Source organism: Morone saxatilis, unplaced genomic scaffold, assembly GCF_004916995.1.
Source record: "Morone saxatilis isolate NCDOM2014 unplaced genomic scaffold, NCSU_SB_2.0 Contig17, whole genome shotgun sequence".
NCBI classification, from domain to species: domain Eukaryota; kingdom Metazoa; phylum Chordata; class Actinopteri; family Moronidae; genus Morone; species Morone saxatilis.
In genome coordinates, this window is record NW_023339729.1 from 19,380,689 (window position 1) to 19,400,578 (window position 19,890).

General features: G+C 37.6%; 2 protein-coding genes and 1 long non-coding RNA gene across 7 annotated transcripts; 1 reads left to right on the forward strand and 2 right to left on the reverse strand.

Annotated features, from left to right (window-relative positions):
- Window positions 1-2,034: 2,034 nt before the first annotated feature.
- On the reverse strand, window positions 2,035-4,206 carry hemgn (hemogen). Of its 2 annotated transcripts, none has more exons than XM_035660960.1 (4): window positions 4,044-4,206; window positions 3,614-3,692; window positions 2,632-3,218; window positions 2,035-2,538 (listed from the first exon to the last, which is right to left on the reverse strand). In XM_035660960.1, exons 1-4 carry the CDS (start codon window positions 4,105-4,107, stop codon window positions 2,426-2,428), a joined length of 843 nt encoding a protein of 280 aa, XP_035516853.1. In that variant the 5' UTR covers window positions 4,108-4,206; the 3' UTR covers window positions 2,035-2,425. The 2 variants fall into 2 exon arrangements, with proteins under 2 accessions (XP_035516853.1, XP_035516852.1); XM_035660959.1 differs by having other exon boundaries at window positions 3,602-3,692.
- Window positions 4,207-6,449: 2,243 nt separating this feature from the next.
- anp32b (acidic (leucine-rich) nuclear phosphoprotein 32 family, member B) lies at window positions 6,450-12,984 on the forward strand. 4 transcript variants are annotated; one of them, XM_035660334.1, is made up of 7 exons: window positions 6,450-6,753; window positions 9,358-9,507; window positions 9,606-9,728; window positions 10,520-10,712; window positions 10,802-10,926; window positions 11,013-11,079; window positions 12,300-12,984. In XM_035660334.1, exons 1-7 carry the CDS (start codon window positions 6,700-6,702, stop codon window positions 12,380-12,382), a joined length of 795 nt encoding a protein of 264 aa, XP_035516227.1. In that variant the 5' UTR covers window positions 6,450-6,699; the 3' UTR covers window positions 12,383-12,984. The 4 variants fall into 4 exon arrangements, with proteins under 4 accessions (XP_035516227.1, XP_035516228.1, XP_035516229.1 ...); XM_035660335.1 differs by having other exon boundaries at window positions 12,303-12,984; XM_035660336.1 differs by lacking the exon at window positions 6,450-6,753 and adding an exon at window positions 8,585-9,272.
- LOC118327111 lies at window positions 10,712-12,385 on the reverse strand. Its single transcript, XR_004796670.1, has 3 exons — window positions 12,259-12,385; window positions 11,009-11,118; window positions 10,712-10,841 (listed from the first exon to the last, which is right to left on the reverse strand). It is a non-coding gene; the product is annotated as an uncharacterized LOC118327111 (long non-coding RNA).
- Window positions 12,985-19,890: the final 6,906 nt, after the last annotated feature.

Consider the following 19,890-nt stretch of genomic DNA (forward strand, 5'->3'; position numbering starts at 1 on the left):
CGTGACAATATCCGAGCTGTGCAGCTTTTAGTCGGTTTGTCACAATCTGTATTTTGTGGGTTGTAACGTTAATGTTTGTTTTTTTCTTTTTAAAATAAACACTACTTGCAGCTGACACACATTAATTACACATTAATGTTGCAGAAGTCATTAATACACTTGTGTCTCAGGCCAGCAGAGGGCAGCCAAGAGTTATGTCACTGTCATTTATTTATTTTTTTAAACAAACTTTATTTATAAATACACAATCTACAGTCAGTGGTGGAATGTACATGTAGTGTTTGCTTTTACTCTGCTTACACAACTAATCAGTCACATAATAATAATCAATCAACATGTTACTTTCCAGATTCAGATTTTACATAACGTTACAAAAATTAGGATAATCTGATATAATACAATGCAATGTTAGAGATTAAACAGAATAAAGTAGTTCCACCTCGCCAGCTATGACATTAAAATGCTGCCTCCCCCCCCAGTGGTGGAATGGGGGGGGAGGGTACGTTTACTCAAGTACTGTACAAATTCACTATTTAATTAGAGTTACATGTCTTCTTGAGTATTTCCATTTTATGCAACTTTATACTTCTACCCCACTACATCTCAGAGGCAAATATTGCACTTTTTACTCAGCTCCATTTTGTCTTACAGATATATTTACTAGGGATGCACAATGTGGATTCTTTTCCCCAGCCGATACGATGACCAATATATGCCAGCTTCTCATGGTCGATACCGATAAGATCACAGATCATTATAGCATTATTGTATTTAAAAAAAAGTTCATAACCTGTAGTTTTTACACACCTGATGGTAAGAAAGGATAAGCTGTAGTGAGCAAAGATGAATGATTTAATATCCTGTTCTAACCAAATCTAACTGAAGATAAAGTCTATCAATCGTTTAGCATAAGAATTCCAACTAAATGGTTATTAATATCAACCGATAATTTATTGGCTGTAATATAATTATCCCGATAATTTATAATAATATACATTTCCTATTATCGGTGGATAATTTATCTGTCCTGATATTAATCGTGCATCCCTAATATTTACTTCTTTACATTTCTTTTTCATACCCTTCCTGTCCAGGGAAAGCCATGTATGTCCAAATTTGGTTATGTTAAATTGAATCTGTCCTTATAAACTGATGGATTACATGTTCCTTTATTGGTTGAGAAATAAACGTGGTTCTAACAGGACAGTGACACTACGAACATATTTGATTAAACTACCCAACAGTATATACAGCAGTGAAATTCAACATACACATTGACACACAAGTAATATTAATCCAAAAACATCTTATAATAGTAAAACACTGACAGGGACCACTTCTGCAGAATGAGTACATTTACCTTTGCCACTTAAGTAAATTATTGGTGATAAAACTTACAAGTACAGTTTTGAATGTAAGTCTTTTACTGGGTTGTTTTTCACTGTTACCTGCTAGTGCATAATCTAATAATATAATGTATAATAACATTACACTGACTGTGACCATTCTGCTGTAGAAGCACTTTTTATATTTGATACAGATTTTGAAAAACATTTTGCTGATATTACTCATTTGAATTCAGGACTTTTTGTTGTAATGGGATAATTTTACATTGTGGTATATATGTATATATACATGTCTTCCAACTCTGTATATATAATATTAAGGAAAGTACAACCGGCACAATAAGAGTGGGCAAACAATGTAGAGCCAGGTGTACCACAGGCAACAAACAAGGCATAGATTAAATACAAGTATGCAGATAATCTGTTCACTGGAAGGAATAATGACTGGTACTTTTTAATTTCAATGACCAGAACATTAAAAATGGTCTATTGTTAGAGTTTTATATACTTATCAGTTAGAGTGCAATAAATGTGTTGTATTTACATAATCTGAGTAACATTTGGCCATAGTTACTACTACTGACGGTTACATTTTGTAACACAGTAAATAGAGGGATACAAATCTATTAACTAATTTGAAGGAAATCTGTGTCTATGAATGACGCAGATAATAATGACCACAGTCAGATGATTGTAAGCTGGTTAATTTATTAAGTGAAAAACAACTTTTACAAAATTCAATCGAATAAATCCACAACTACAAATACATAATTACCAGTGATTTATCATTTACTTTTAGATAAAAGCAGGCAAAATTTGCTGTTTACTAAATGCAAAATACAAAATAAAATTCATGAGCTTCGCCGTGAAGCATAAACCAGAATAAATAAGCATACAGGTTTGAATTCATACATTTGGCAAATAAGCGATGCATATGCTCAACATGTTTATTCTCTTCAACCTCAACAGGCTGCACACTAACCAAAACAATAGTCAGATACAAACTGTGACCAAAAAAGATGAAGTCTGGCTTGCGTGTTCTGAACTGAGGCAGTATCTGAAATGTGTGTTTTAGAAAATTAGAATGAGTTTCCTGGGAAGTATTCTTGTGGAGGAGGCGGCTGTGGGAAGGTGGGAACTGAGAACATTTTGTTTTGTTCAGGTACGTTGATCAACGGTGTCCCACTCAAATCTAGAAAAAAACACACAGATAGGATACAATTAGTTTTAAGACCTTCAACCAGGCAGGTCATTCTTCTAGAAGTCTAAATTTCCTCTTTATTACCTTCATCAGCTCTTTTGTCTTGAGGTACAGGGGTATCTTGCTCCTCATCTGGGCCCAAGTCCTCAATCAAGACCTGGTCAAGGGCTTTACTGCCTTGTGACCCTATGTAGAAGGGATCCACCTGGGGGGGAGCTGCAGAAGGAGCTGCAGCTGGATCAGAGGTGGTGACTGGAGCAGCATCTGGAGCTGGAGCCAAATCTTGGACGGGGACTGGAGCCGTATCTAGATCTTTGGCGGGAGCTTGGGCAGGAACTGAAGGTGAAAAAAGGGCTGGAGCTGGAGGAGTCAGAGTAGGAGCAAAGACTGGGCTCCTGATGGAGCCAAACAGTGGCAGAGGAGATGGGGCAGCAAGGACAGATGCTGGTTTTGATTCCACAGCAAGTAGGGGTGATAGAGAACTTGCTGTTTGATCTAGGATGACCTCAGTGGGTTCAGGCACCACGACTACTGCAGGACCTTCCTGAGGCGGTGCTGCCTCTTGCTGAATGGCAGATACCTCCGGTTTGGGTTCAGTCTTTCTGGGCCTCCCTTTCTTCTTTGCACCGCTCCTGTCCTCAGCCCTCGGTCTTTTCCTCTGGCTTTCCACCCTGAAATACAGTACAACAATTGTAATCAACCTCAACAGTGGACGTTGGTATAAGCTCTTTGTGATACTTTTGCAAAGCTAATAGTACAAAGTCCTTGACCTGGATCTGGGGCGTCAATAGAAACACCAGAGCAACCTTTGGTTTCCTCTTGCTCCACATTCAATATAAAGCAGAGGAGTGATAAGCAGCTGATAATGTTGTCACATTGTGAAGTACAGTGTTTTATAATACAAGTTTTGTGAATAAAACCCCACTAAACCTTCCTAACTGATGCTCAGATTTACTCTCCATTGCATCAAAACATTTAATCTGATGATAACTTAAGTAAACATAGCTGTAAATGCTAAAACTGCAACATTAACTGTGCTTTTCTATAAATTTACCCAAAGACCCACTGGTTAGTTTCCTTCTCTTCGGCTTCAGCCTTTCTCTTCCTGAGAAGATCCCTGTCCCTCAATCGACGACGGATCCCACCTATAAGACAAAAAACCCATTCAGAGAAACCAGTCTAACAAAGGCGGTATAAAATCACAAGATATGCAGAGCAGCATTTTTACACATGACAAGTGTGAGCAACTGATAGCATATAAAGATGTGGTTTATAGACAGACATGTTTTTTTTCACTCTGAGCTTTAAAATACAATTACACAGATGGACTAAACTTGTCTCCTATTTGCAGTAACGCAGCTTAAATGTTGGTCTGAGTTGACCTTAAGACTCTACACTGTATGCACATGAATAACTACCTCACTCAACTTTCTAGAGTGGAAGTGTTTAAGTAAGTCATTTCAAAAGAAGAGATGAAGAAATGTAAAAAAGTTAACCTTGATCCTCGTTGGGATTTTTATATTCCGACTCTTGTTTCTCTTGTTGCAATGTCTCCTCCATTCTGAGTCCTATGAATGAATGCAACTCATTGACGGCGGGCAAACACACAGAAAAGAAGACAGAATAACTTCTGACTGTTTTCTATTCCCACCCCTAAATGAATTATCTGGTTAACCATTACCATATGCTGGAAGAGTTCTTGCAGCTTTGGTCTTATCATATTTGTAAAGCTGGAGGAGTTGGCACAGCAGTCACATAGAAAAAAAAGAGACTGGAGCAAGTTGTGTGTGGGCAGTGTGTGATAAAATATGAATATGGTATAGGAGGAAATACATATAGAAGTAGGCTTATTAGACTAAAAAATAAAATAAAGAGAATGTGTTAAATGCTGGTTTAATTAAACTAATGAAAATACTGGAAAATAAAAGAGGAGTCTTCTGTTTTTGTATGCAATACCATCAGCAAGCAGTTGATAGTAAAGCTAAAAAGGCTGCGGTTGCTAAACAATGGTAAAAGTATATTTTGACTGAATTTAGACAATTATTCAGTGTCTAAATTGCCTGATATTGATGGAGGGTACAAAATAGCTAAAGAGTTAAATTAAGTTCTGAATTTAAATAAGTCAATATTCCAAAGCACTACATGTTGCTTTCTGCATGAATAATACTCAATACTAATAAACACATTTTTATTAATGCTAAAATCTGTCTTTTTTTCCCCCCTAAATAGATCGAATGTGTTAATGAGCGCTCTGGGTGAGACTACTATGTTGAAAAGCTATTAGATGAAGCAAGAAATCCTGTCTTTGGCTGGGGCATACCCATCTTATCTCACAGATGGGGAGCTGCGCAGTTGGGGTGTGTTCTCAATCTTCTCACAGCACATGGAGCCCTGATGTGTGTGTTTGAGCCATTCAGAGAAAGAAGCTGTCCAGCGTAGAGTAAATAACACTCAACTGCCAATTGCCTTCGGCACCGTAGAGGAAATGTTTAAGGTCTCTTGGTTAAATTCACTCACGTCTGCACTGAAGGAGCTTCTTGCAATTCACACACTTTTCCCTAAGATTGTGGTAAGAGAACTGTAATCTAAATTACTGTCTGAGTTCATGCAGTATTTTCTTTATCGATAAGATTTTATTGATGCCAACAGGTTGCTGTGGAAAATATGCCCTTGCAAGGACAGACAGTGCAGAGTATTATAACCTCCTTATGTTAAATCTAAACAAAAACAGACACACACATAACCACACATCCCAAAACTACTTTGAATATTTAAGACAATCAGCAGCACCTCCTCCTATCAATGCTGCACACAGTTCAACTCTAACAGCTGGTTAAAAGTCAGACACACACGTCTTCCCAAATGACCGACAATTATCTGCATTACTGTTAGAGCCAGAAGTAGAAAAGCCTGCCACTCATTCACACACCCCTACTGTTGCACAATGAAACTCAAGTTTGAGGAATGTCAGAGTAGATATTACACTGCCATCTTCTGGTGTGCCTTTTCAACTACCAAACACTGATTTTAATAACATTATATGCATATATGCTCTGTATGGGCAACTTGCACCAGAGAAAAGATAGATTATTTGGATAATGTGCACTGAACAGTGGTTATACAGCGTTAAGTAATTTGTGTTAAATCTTACAGACTAGACATAAACAAATATACATATAATTTGACAAAAATCCCAAATATAATTGATTTATATTCTTAATTTAAAAAAAAATCAACAATTCATTCTCAGTAGACTTCTTCTTGAGGGCTGTGGCGTCTCAGGAAGTAAAGGGGGGGTTGTGTTAGAGGGGGTGCCTTACTCTCCATATGTATATACAATGCTCTCTTTACTGCAAAACAAACACACCCTCCTTTCTTGGGTTAAAGGAATCTGGCATTTATGAACCAAAAAAAAAGTACAAACACAATTTATCCATTTTGCAGTTTATTGATGGAAATTGTTTAAATTGTCACCAGCGTTTACAACTTCATCACACAATTTAATCTAACAAAGCAGTTGTTTTTTTCAGCTTTGGTGGGCAACAGGTTTGAGTAACATTCAAAACATGATGTTTCCCGATGATTTTACATAGTTTACCTTTCTTACACGCCGAAAATGAAAACAATAACAACATAAAGTTTAATACAGCACGTGGAGCACGCTTTAAAAGCTATGAAACTTTATTAAGTTAAGCAGATAAACAAAGCTCACCGTATGACCTACTTTAACGACGTCTAATTGGTTGAATGCAGTTTTGAGTACACTGTACACATGTATTCTGCACTCCTTCGTTTAATAAAAAGTGATTTTATATAGACAAAAAGCCTCTTGTCTCCACTTCACACACAGTACAGTAGTTTCCTTTGCAGAAATAAATTGCACCATAGCACTGTTTCGGGGCAGCGTCATGTTTTGTGACTGCAATGCCTTTGTGGAGGCGATGGGCGGCTCTGAACGCAGATGGCGCTGTTGAGCATATATTTTGTTTCAGTCCCGTTTCCCTCCATGGTTTCTCCTCTCTCCGACTAACTTAGCGTTTGGCTCAGTTCATTATACAGTCCTATATTCTCCCTCCATTAGGGCATCTCTGCCTTTGGACTGAAGATCCCACCAAAACCCAAGAGAGAAAAGTTTAACTTTCATAGGGCACGATGGACATGAAAAAGAGGATCCACTTGGAGCTAAGAAACAGGACACCGTCTGATGTGAGTCGTGCTTTTTTAAAACCAACCCTTAGTTTTCTGGCTAGCCTTGTTAGCCAGCTTGCTACTTTTTTTTTTTTTTTTTGCTTTGCGAGTGACCTGTGTGGCTAACGTAATGGTGACCACATGGGCTTTAGATTATGTTTCTCGTTTATAATAGGGCGGAAAACACTCGCAACACAACAAGCTTAATCCTTTTATACTGTTGTGGATTTGGGCGTACAGGGGCAACGAGACGAGAAAAGCTATATTCAATCGTTACTTTGAAACGGCGATTCCTCAGCTTGCTGGCATTATTGCAGTGCTTTAACCGTTTCGCAGCCTCCTCGGTCAGTGGTGCACACACGATTCAGCTCGACTCCACCGTTGTAGCACAATTAGTAAACTTCTTTTTACGCGGATATATTAGGAAATGTCCCCCCTTGCGCCGCATTCACAGAGTGGTATATTTTATACAGACCTTGGAAGCCATGTTTGCTGCTAGCATAACTGCTAAAATGGGGGGGCTTTTTTTTTTTTTTTTTTTTTTTTATAAATAAAATATATTATTATTATTATCGTTACAAATGCTCTTTACAACTCCCGAGGCGATCGTGCAATAAAATAGAAAATATTTTAAAAAATAAATAAATATTAAATGTTGGTTACACGTTAAGTTAAACGAGTTAAATGTCTGTAGTTAATATCAAATGGTCAGATTCAGCAGCGACAACAAAAAAAAAAAAAACAGTCACTTGATTCACGAGTCATCCATAGCTTGACCATTACAACAAAAAGAAAGCCTGTGTTACTCTTAACCAGTTCACCTTTTAAAGCCACCACACACACATCAAATAGCCAACTATTCTGTAAAATCCTTAAAAAGGGGCTTTAAAGCCTGTATAAGTTTTTAAAAAGGGAGTGTGCAGCGGGTTTAATTCCCCCTTAAAAAAATAGCTTGCACACTTGTGTAGCAGCTACGTTGCCCTTTCATATCGGTGAATCTGCTCGTCTAAACATTGCATACTTATTTAATGAAATCTGGTCATCAGATGGTTCAGAGTCAGTCATTCAGACAACAGCAGCCCACCTAACTTAGTATTTTTGTTCCCGCCATATTACCCCCTTCGCTACCCCCTTTTTTTTTTTTTTTTTTACCATAGTACACTTTTTTTTTCTTTTTTTTTTGTTGGTCGCTCGAAGACACAAAATATATCCAAGCCTGTTACACTCTGAGAAACATCAAAAACAACTCGGGTTCTTTTCTCTCCGTGTCATCAAATAAAAATCAAACTTGACACTGTTGTTTTGTTCTCACGGAAACTACTGAGAGTATCAAAATGTTGTTTTGGCCTAAAAGAAGCGGCTCCATTTAACCGAGCCAGCCTGCTTGAATGACATCGGAGATCCGGTGCACCTCGCTTGATGCGTGGGCAAGCCAAACACTCGACCGGTCGGGTCTTCCTCTCGGACTCATGCAGGAATAAAAAAACCAAGAACATCGACTAAAAAAATACAAACTCTACAATAACGTGTAAGTCCAGGATACCATTACTAGCTTCATAAAACACACGTTTTGTGTGCCATCGAAGTGTTCAGCGCGGCATACTGCTATCTTCAGAATCGCCAGTTGTCACTTCTGTCGTCTTTGAAGCTCTGGGAGAACAGGAACTGTCTCCATCTTGTGTTTTTTTACTAAATTTCCGTTCTCAATGTAGTTTTCCTTCGACCTGAAAACTGTTGGAGTGCCCTGTGACAACACTCGCAGCATAACGGTGCGTGCGCTCGAACGACAAACGCATCGGATTCCACCCTTCGCCCCAAATGAAAGCTGGTTTGTAACGGCGGATTTACTAAGGGTGTATTCGCAATCCTTTCCGTTGCTGTTGGGTTGGCTAATGGCGGGCAGACAGACCTCTGTAGCTGCTCCTCTACCGCACGGCAGCGTTTAAAAGGGGGCAATGGCTAGCCTGTAGCGAGCTAGCACACCAAAAAATCATTGCATTTGTCATTAGTGACTGCATCAGCCAGGCCATGGGAAGCTACCGCGTTGGTTCTTCCTCGTTTCTATAGAAATCAATTCATTCACCGTCGTGCCGGGGATACATGAAGCACACGGTGACTCCAAGTGTTTTTAGGCGGAGACACAGTGTCCATTTCGGGGGTTTTTAACTTGAGAAGTCGTGATCTTTGACGGTTGACAACAACTTTTTTTGCAACGTTTTAGTCCAACGCTGAATTGCGCAACCAGTGTTAGCTTTAACTGCCTCAAACTAACTCCGCCTTCAGACTTGTTTTTCTAATATTTTACAGCAACTCTAAAATGCTTTTTTTTTTTTTTAAGTTATTTTACACAAAGTAACAACAACAACAACAACAACATCCCCTATTAAAACACATTATGGTTGTATTGTTTGCCAGCTTGTTTTCTTAATGATTTAGCTTACAGAAATCACATTGTTTTGTTTTTAGAGAAGATACTTTGTGACAATATTATTGTAAATTTGATGAGTTTTAGATTACATTTTAATAATGGGTCAGTAGTAAGTATAGATTGACTAAATGCATAAAACAGTTAACGTGAAGTTTATTTTAACGTGATATTATATACTTTTTTCTATATTTCAGGTACGAGAACTTGTCCTTGACAATTGTCGATCAGTTGAAGGAAAAATCGAAGGCCTCACGGCTGAGTTTGTCAACCTGGAGTTCCTCAGTTTGATAAACGTTGGCTTAATCTCAGTTTCCAACCTGCCTAAATTAGGAAAACTCAAAAAGGTAAAGCGTGATGTTTCACTGTCGTACCTGCATGTAAAATGTGTCTGAATTGTGATGAGTTATCAGCTAAATTAATACATCCTTCTATCATCTTTCAGCTGGAGTTGAGTGACAACAGAATCAGCGGCGGCCTTGATGTTTTAGCAGAGAAACTACCCAACCTCACACATCTAAATCTGAGTGGCAACAAATTGAAAGACATCAGCACATTGGAACCATTGGTATGCATTCACCACACGTATGCACCCACCACACACACACACATCCATCTGCATGCCTACACAATGTGGATACGTAGTCTGAGGTTGGTGCCGACATTGTGCTTTTTTGTTGTTTTTATCTCATGTTAATGCAAAATGTTTTTCTAAGTGGACAAAGCACTTTGAATATTTATACTAAATCTTGTTATGTACACAGCTGTATTAATTATAATGTAAATGTGATTACAGTACATTAGCAGTTGTACTCAACCCACACCGTACAAACAATATATAAACATTTATAATTTCAGCACTACTTTTCTGTATTTGGATGTTCATATTCTAACTATTTGTTGTTACACTCAGTTATATACTGAGGATAGCCTCCTTATCAATAGCACGTGTATTTAATAACCACTTATATTTCAAATAATTATTGGACATTCAGTGTATAGGAGAAAAACGGATTCAGCATTCTTCTAGTTAAGGGTGCAAACAATTGCATTGTATTTTATGATCTAGTAGATTTTCCAGACATTTGAGGCTGAGAAATTTGAGCTTTATTGATAAAATAACAAGATGCAAAAGTATTTTTTGTGTAATCCATAAAGTTCCCAGCACATTGATGGAAACCTCTTCTAAATCTAAATCCCAATACAACCAGATATATTAGAGGGACAATCAACTCTGTATAAACTGTACTTTATAGTACATATCGCCCAACGTTATGCACAGAATACACACATTGGCATGTAAGTGTCCTTAACTCAGCAGTTCAGCAGCAGTTTCTAATCACAGCGTTTGATCAACAGAAAAAGCTGGATAACCTGAAGAGTTTGGACCTGTTCAACTGTGAAGTGACAAACCTGAATGACTACAGAGAGAGCGTGTTCAAGCTGCTGCCCCAGCTCACCTACCTGGATGGCTATGACATGGAGGACAGGGAAGCCTCTGACTCTGACGGAGAGGTGGACGGAGAGGGCGTAGATGATGATGAAGATGAAGGTAAGAAGTTCTTCCGGTTCCTGGTGTAACGGTGTCGTTAAGTGTTGGACTTTGGTCACAGCATGACTCCACTTTGTTTGTGGTTACAGAGGGAGAGGAGGAGGAAGACGAGGATGGAGAGGAGGAGGACTTTGACGAGGAAGAGGATGATGAGGAAGATGAAGAGGAGGTAGAAGGAGAAGAGGATGATGATGAGGTCAGCGGAGAAGATGAGGTAACACACACACACACACAAAAAAAAGCTTGATAGGATAATTATTGTGTTGTGTCTGTTTTTAACGTGAATTTTTGTTTACCAAGGAGGAAGATTTCGGTCAGGATGGGGAAGTCGAGGATGAGGATGAGGATGAGGATGAAGATGATGACGGTATGTGGCATTACCTTTTGTTTGAACACACCCTTTCACCTATCAAAAAAAGGCATCAAAATCCAGACCTTAACATAGTTCAAACTATAACTTTGTCTCAACACTACCTTGATCTCTCTTCCTATTACAACTCTCCACGAGGCCGATGCTGCCTAAGATTTAAGTCCAAAATCTTTCTATGAATTCCACACAAGTGGTTCATTTATTTCCATTTGTGTGTACTCATAACTATTAAAAGTGAGTATGCAAAATGATTCTACGCAGTACACAGTGTCATATATTGCCTGTTATTAAAGTGTGGTGTGTGTGTGGGCAAAGGTCAGTAGTCAAATAGAGTTAATCTGCAGTTGGAAACAAAGCAGTTTGGCTATTAGTGGGAAAGCAGGGTGGCCTAGTGGGCACAAGGTCCTTCAGATTTTATATTTATTTGTACATAAGCTACAGATTTGAATAAAGTTGTGAGTAAAATTGTGCATAGAACATTGAGTACATATATTTTATATGGGTGCCGTGGATTTGATAATGACTAATAAAACTTGGTATCAGTAATAATACGACACATACTCTGGATTCTGTCTACAGACGAAGCTCTGTGCAGAGGGAGTCCAAAAAGTTCACAGGGCCTTATCAAGCGGCTGCCTCAATGATTACCCATTACACACTTTTCATAATATAACTAATATAAGACACTATGCACTATATATCTGCTACAAGTAAAAACTGTATAAGAATGTGAATCAGAGGATGAAAGAAAACTAACAGGTGTGAGTTTGAGAAGGGCCGGCTAAATCCTGAAAAATGTCACTACTGAAGATGCATATCTGACACTGTTTATTTTGAGCTCCTAATCTTGTAACATTATAACATGTAGGGACAGCAAAACATAGTAGACCATTCTTAAACACTTCCCCACACTCCTTAGGATCACACTAGTTTATAATGCTGAAATATTTAAGTTGTTTTTTAATAGTTAACACTAAATACGTGTAAATAAGCCTGGGTATATGTAAAATATGTAACACACAAACATTATATTGTATGTAGAATGTAAAAATCCTCCGTAATGCGATTCCTGCACGACTAAAGTACGAAACTACGAGACCAGTCGTAGTTCTGGTGTCTGCAGACGAAATATTCCCTTTATATTCGCTGTTGTGCTAGGTTTTGCGTTCTTCGCACCTGATACGCCACATGACGCATGATTTCCTCTTTGTCCCCAGAAGCAGAAACTGGCAAAGGAGAGAAGAGAAAGCGAGACCCAGAGGACGAGGACGATGACGACGACGATGAAGACGACGATTAAGAGCAAAACTGAAAACGAGAGCCTACCGAGTTACCCTTCCTCCCCCACAAACCCGAACGTCCGCCCTCCTATAACTCGCACCGCCTTTGTAATCCACGTCTACCCCCCCCCCAGCTCTGAGCTCTTTTTATGGGGCAAGACTGTACCGGATGGGTGGGCCAAGGGGAGCTGCCCTCCCCTTTTTTTCTCCCCCCCCTCCCATGGAACTGAGAGCCACCAAACACCCTCCACCTCACCCACCCCACGGCCCCCGAGGTTCTCAGGCAGCCCAGCACTCAGCATTCCACAATTTCACTGTCGATCCCTCTTTATGTATTCCCGTGTGAGGACTTTGGGACTGGTATCTAGTTTTGGGTCTGTGCTTTTAATATTTTGTTGAATTATTTTTTGTTGTTGGGTTTATTATTTCTCATTTTTTGTCTTTATTTTATTTTTTTTTTCTGTTCCCTATTTTTCCCAATAAAATTATTGCTATAGCAGCTGTGCAACCAGCGAGCCATGATTTTTAGTGTGGCCGCCTGTTGCACAAATCAAGGTTGTAGCTACATTTTTACTTTCTGTATGACAAAAAAAAAACTTTGTAAATAAAATGTTAACATTTTGTGCTTTTCTCTCGTCCTGCCTTGCTTTTCTGGTGTCCAAAAATGAGATAAAGGGATGACAGTGTGACCATAGGTACATTTTTCTCATCCACCCCTGATGTTACACTCTCATTTTGTTCCCTGCACTGATGGCGACTGTAGACAGTCCACAGGAAAGGCTAATCTTGAAAGACAGGCGTAGTTGTTGTTTTTTTACAGGTCTATCCTGATATAATACTCACATGCCAATTTGTATGTGGAAATAGCTATTAGTTGTTGTATTGACTACTCTTCTCCATACTTGCCACGTGGAGACTCTTTTCTTGTGAGAACAATGTACGAAATGGGGGACAAAATCCAGTTTTCATTTTGTAAAAGTTAATCTGTTTACTTACTACTACTTCCAAAGGTAGTCTTTTTTTAGTATGAAATTCCCTTTGTTAGTAACACAGTGAGCTTTTAAAAAGCCCAACTCACTGCCAGTCTCATATTAGCTTTTGGTAAATACCCTATTGCACAGAACGAGGTCTGCAGATTTTGTCCCCATCTCTTACACTGGACTCAAAGTAGGAAAGGATCACTTTGTGGCCAATATGGATGGGAAAAATGTCCACAGCAGTAGTTCCCAGCCATTGTTTGGCTTGATAAGCCCCCGACAAGGCAATGTCTACTTGGGACCCCTCATCACAGGCTGCATACATCTGTGAGCTGTTAGCAGTCAAATCTTTCTAGGTTGTTTCATTTGAATAACTTTTATAGGGCTGAAGAGGAGGAAGTGTTGAGGATTTTACAAAAATAAAATACAACTGAAAAATAAATTTTGTATATAGCAAAATATGCTATGTGTTGTTTTTCCTTTCCAATCTTTTAATCAATCAATGACCCCTTACATTGATGACCTCTTAGAGGGTTAGACCCAGGTAGTTTACAGCAACTAATAACTTATAATGCACCTATGAGCATGTGAGTATTGTTTTAAGACAGACTTGAAAAAAAGTAAACATATCCTTTAAAAGTTTCCCCCTGCATGAGGTTAATGCTGAAGTAGCCTGTAGTGTATATTACATTCTGTAGAAAGTCATTTTTCACTTTATAGAAACAGTAATGTTGCCCTGAGATAGAGAGCACTGGTCTGTAACGCCTTTATTCTTAACATTAAGCCCAGCAATAGCAACCAAACTGCATTACAGTGCTTCTGAGGGACAATAATTTGTTTTTAAAATGTTGTGCATCCTGATCTTCTCCAGGCTGCTGCCTCTTTTAGCGCTCATGTTTGAATTTTTAACACAAGCCACAGTCATCGTACAGATGAAAAATGTTGGCCGTCCACATGTTGCAGCCTCAGACGCTACTAAATAATGAAGAGTTAACAGAGGAAGCCACAGAAGCGCTGCTGTTTTTGCAACAAAAATAACTGCTCAAAAATTAATGTGTTTGTGCAATTGAGTGAAAGGTTTTTTTACTTCAATGTACTGTTTTAGGAGGGACAATATTCTGCTCTATTAGAGAAAAGACAAATGGAGTTCCCAGAAAATTATAGTAAGTAAGTATATTTTATGAGATTACCATTTCATACACATTTTAGAAACAATATTAAAAGAAATTGGATAAAATCTTCTTTCAGTTTTTACTAAATATATTTAACAATTTAAAGACATCACAATAATTGCATATAAATGCAGGCACAGTTAGGCTTATATGAACCCAACAACTACCCTTTAATGAAATGGTTAATTAAATCGGACATGTTCAGACAGTGAATGCAGCTACATTATTGCTTCAGTATAACGTAAGAGATGTACATGCTCTAATACCGAGGTGGATCGATATTGTTCTTCTCATTTGGCTTCTTGAGAAGTGTTTTTTTTTTTTCTGAGTACTTGATATTGGCCACATTCATAATAAAGTAACAAAATGACAATCATCTATTAGGTTAAGGTACAGCAAAGTAATCATTTCTGTCCCAACATTGTGAGGATTCATTTATAAAATAACTTGGAAAAACAGCAAGAAAAAAAGGTTATGAACAAACAACTTCCTTTCCAAAATGCTTATTGTTAATAATTCATACGAATGTATTACCAGTATATATTGAAATGATTCTCTATTTGCACAAGCAAGCCATTGATTGACACAAGGTGGTGGGTAAGACATTTTTGGATATTCTAGCTGGCAGTGAAGTCATTTTTCATTCTGTAACTTTGAAATTGTGCAATTTCACCAAAACTACAAATATTGAATCAAATTAAATTAATTCATCAATTTAAAGGGGCACTCCAGCAATTTAGTTAGCATTTAAATGAAGCTGGGGAAGCAGCAGAGGTCATAATATCCATAATAGTCTAAAATGCTGCATTTCCCATAATGCAACAAATAGCATATTTTTGTTACACCCTCCCTAACTAGTTGCCACATATATTCCAGTTTAACTGGCTTACTGCTCCTTTCAGACCCACAGAAGAACATTCAACTTTTATCACAGGCTGAGAAGAAATCAATCTTAAAGTGGCACTTTGGAAATTTCAACAGAATAAACACATAGTTAAGAAAAGTTAAAATTATAAACAATAAAACACAGCCTCTACAGCATTACCTGGTCTGGTATACACTGGTACACTCTGACTAAGAGCTTTAACTAACAGTGAGAGACTTCAGATTGTCGTCTAAATTCATCCGTTGCACAAAGCTGTCTAATTTGTGAATTCTGACAAACTAAAAAACATGGTCAAGCAACTGCATCAAGAATCCACTCAGCTGTCTTTGCTCCAACAGAAAAACATTTGCCTTCTGGGAAAAAGAGTTACTAAAAGATTCAGATTCAGAGAAGACATACAAACATGGTACAAGATGTAAAGAAAGAAAAAACAAATCCCAAACTGTTGGACCACAGGAAAAAAGATTAAAGGTTATTAAATGCTGCTGAAGTTTGTGCCACTGGTCAGCAGGTGTCACTGATTGTTACCATGGAAACGTGGGTCTCGTTTCTGACGGGGGTCATTTGTCAGGTTTATTTTTGTGGCACTGTAACATTAGCCTAATGTGAGAGCAAAACGAAGAGCTTACACCACAGACCAGTCGGAAATACTTTTGTGAAACCAGCCCAAGTAGCAACAGTTTCACTATTTAAGCAAAACTTACAAAGTCTCACTTTAATGTGTAAAAAACGTCCTTTTAACAACAAAATGAATCAACCATATACTGACAATACCTGCGTGCTCTGAAGGCCCTGCGGTTCACCCACGCAGGTGTTTACACTTGTTGCATGATTAAACTCATTTTCATGGGAGGTAAAGACTGTCTGAGTTGTCAGCCAAGTAGTGGAAACACCGTGCTGGGTGTACAAATATATGTCTGGTACAATGGGAACATACTAGACATATATTAATGTCAGAGGATAAAACTTTTTAATAGACTGGAATAACAGCATTGGGAGCTGAAACATTTATAAACAATCGACAAACAAAGAATCAGCATCTATTTTGATTGTCAATTAATCGTTTGGTTTAGATTTTGTAGTGAAAATCACTGGTTCCAGTTTGTATATTTTGCTGTTTCTGTGGTTTTCTTTGTCTTTTGTGTTAGTAAATTGAATATCTATGGATTCATTCCAGGCACCTGAAGATACTTTTCAATATTCTCTGATATTTTATAGACTAAAAAACAAATTGAATAATTGGCAAATACTAAAAAAAATTTGTTCAATTAATCAATCAATAGTTTAAATAGTAATTAGTTGCAGCCATTTTTGATTCTTTGGGTTTTGACTTAATGTAAAATTGCCACATATTTTCAATAATGTGCAAGCTGCTTAGTGGATAAGCCTGTAATATGAATGAATGGGACCAAATCCAGCAGTAGGCTATGTGTATGGAGCTCCAGTGTTCATTATTAAAATAAAAATTAAATAAATTATAAAATCAATAAATTGTGAAAAATATGGCTACACCTGCATTGTTAGCTAACCAGCCAGGCGGGGTTTTCATCTTAGCTCAGCTCAAGTGAAAAAACAGCTGGTTAATTCAGAGTTAAGACGTTCCTCTTTAAAAGAGACACAACTTTGTAAGGATTAAAAAGACAGACTGACTGACTTTCTCTGTGGTTGATTCAAATAATTCTACAATTTAGCTAACAGGAGCTAACTAACTGGCTAAATTTGGTAGCAGCTGACATTAGGAAATAAAATGTGTTGTTATGAAAAGTGACATTATAAGGTAAAACTTGACATGAAATATGTTACTGAGAAAAATAAAAACAAATGTTTGAAAAATTGTATTTTTAACTAAAATGTCTATAATTAAATAAAAATTACATCTAACAAAATTCAATTCAAGTTTTACATTTCTTAAATTATTTCACAAAGTGTTGTTTTTTTGTATATTTTACCCTATGTATTGATATTTTTAATATTGCACATTTGTACATTTTGTGGGGCCTTTGTGGACACACAGACGGTTAAATTGGACAGCAGTAAAGAGAGAATATAACAAAAATGTTGCTGAAATGAAATGAGCTCAGAAATGGTGGCTGCTATTGTTATTTAGCCGGAAATATGCAGTATTTATTTGTGGTATAAACTGCATCAAGCATTGAACAGATCCTTTTCATGGTGGACATTTTGACTCATCACAGCAGAAAAAGCACAAGTGGAGTTAATAACATTACCGATGGCTGCATTCCATTTAGCTGAGCCAGTTCCAGGTTCAGGTATTTTGCGTGCTCACTCCCTGACATGGCTTACTGAAGCACTTAATGGAATGCAGCCATGTTTTGGAAAGGGGGAAATGAACTGTTGCTGTGACAGAAAAGAAGCTAAATGTAAGTACAACTTATGACCACAAATCAGCCCTTGAGCAAATCCACTAGCCAACTGTAAAAAAAAACAAACACTCATTGTGGGAATGTGTTGAGACTCGTCCACTGACAGCAGCAGCGGTGGTGGTGGTGGTGCTTACAGTTGGTCGTGCGTTGCTGCTCCTGGACAAAAGTCAGCCAGAGATGAAGCTGTGCTAGAACTGTCCTGTCAGAGGTCAAAAGGTTCACAATTGTATTGAGGCCAGTGTGTCTGAATGTGTATGGGTTGCTGTGGCAGTTTCCATGTGTTACATATTTGACAAGTGGCCATGAAACCTAAGCCAAATCTAGAATATCATTGTGGTGCTTGTGCCTCTGACTACATACATACATACATACATACATACATGCATGGTATTTTGTACTGTAATGTTTATCTTAAGTTCAACAACTATATTGTTTGTGTATATCTGCAAGCGGTTCTGTGACATCTATGCATATTTACAAGCCAATCAGATAATTGTTCCTCTCAACATGGTGATGAGAGACAAGGGAATGTTTTCTCTTTGTTGACGGAAAAAAAACAAAATGCAGGTCAAAGTCTGCTGTTCCAACAAATATGAGAAACTGGTCCGACTGCACCGTGGTGAAAACTGTGAACACCGTTCAGAATTTCCCTGAGGGGAAAACACATTTCTATATGTCATTAAGATTAACTTTACCAACCGCTCAGTGTTGGTGTGTGTGTGCACATTTTACAGTCTTTAAGGTTGATCGTCATAGCTAATTAAGCATTTAAAAACTAACAAAACATTAATGAATTCCCTGTCACATTTAAGGAAATGTTCATATTAAGAGAGAGATGAAGATTTGTTACCCCTGTTGAGCTCATTTCTGTTCCAATAGCTTTATCCAGACTCTAATTTCACACAGAAAGATTATTTTAAAGCTGAAACATCATACTGGGAATCTCTGTCCATCTTCTGAAAAGAAAACCCCAAATATCGACTTATCTGTACCAGGAGTTGTAACAACTCATTATGTAATAACACCGCATTATGTAATAACTCAGAAAAATCTAATACATTTTAAATGTATTATGTAATAACACCCGCATTTTCTAACAACACATTTTGTCATCAACACCCTGAACCCAATATATATATATAATACATTTTCCCACATTTGGTAATAAATTATATATTGTGGATTGTAAAAATGTGTGAGTTTCCCTTTTTGATTCACTGCATTTTGAATAAGCTGAAGCTTTTTGATGGTCTCTTTGGGGAGCTCTGTCAAAAAACCATTGCAGTAGTCAACCCTGTTAGAAATATGTATTATTTAAATATCTGACATCAATTCCCAGAGTTCAGCTGTATTTGTAAGATCTAAGAAGAACTATAACACCAAGAGGCACTACAGGTCATAAGAGTCTAATTTAAAGCTGCAGTAGGTAACTTTTATTTATATATATATATATATTTTTTTTATTTTTTATTTTTTGTTGTTGTTATATTTGCTGAAATTTTCACTATATCCTGACAGTAGTAAAGGTCCCTTTGGCTCCTCCTAGTGCTCCTAATGGCATTTGCAAGAATCCAAGAACACACCTGGAAAAAATAAAAAAACCAATCAGAGCCGAGAAAGATAGAACAACACTTTGGGTTGGTGGCTTGAAGATAATTAATTAAGTCCAACAATCTTTCTTGGCTCCGATTGGTTGTTCTTGTTCAGACCAGACATATTGCGTTCATGCGGTTTTATTAAAAAATGCGTCAGATTCTTAGAAAATGTGTGTTATTACATAATTTTGTCAAGTTAGCACATAATGTGGTGTTATGACATAATGTGTTGCTACATGACCTCTTCTCCTTGTTGGCTTAAAATGTAGCTTGACAATTGATTGTTGCCCTTTAAAACAGCATTTGACAAAAAACAATCTCAACTCAAGGTCCACTCACTTACTAACTTCATCTGCTGGTAAAGATTGTTTAAAGCTCCAGAACAGACAAGTTATGTGATGTAGTGAAGTGGCTACCATGGTATAAAACATATGGCTCTGACAGTAGACATCTCTCTATCTCTCTATCTATATATATATATATATATATATATCATCATATCTCCCACCTTAAC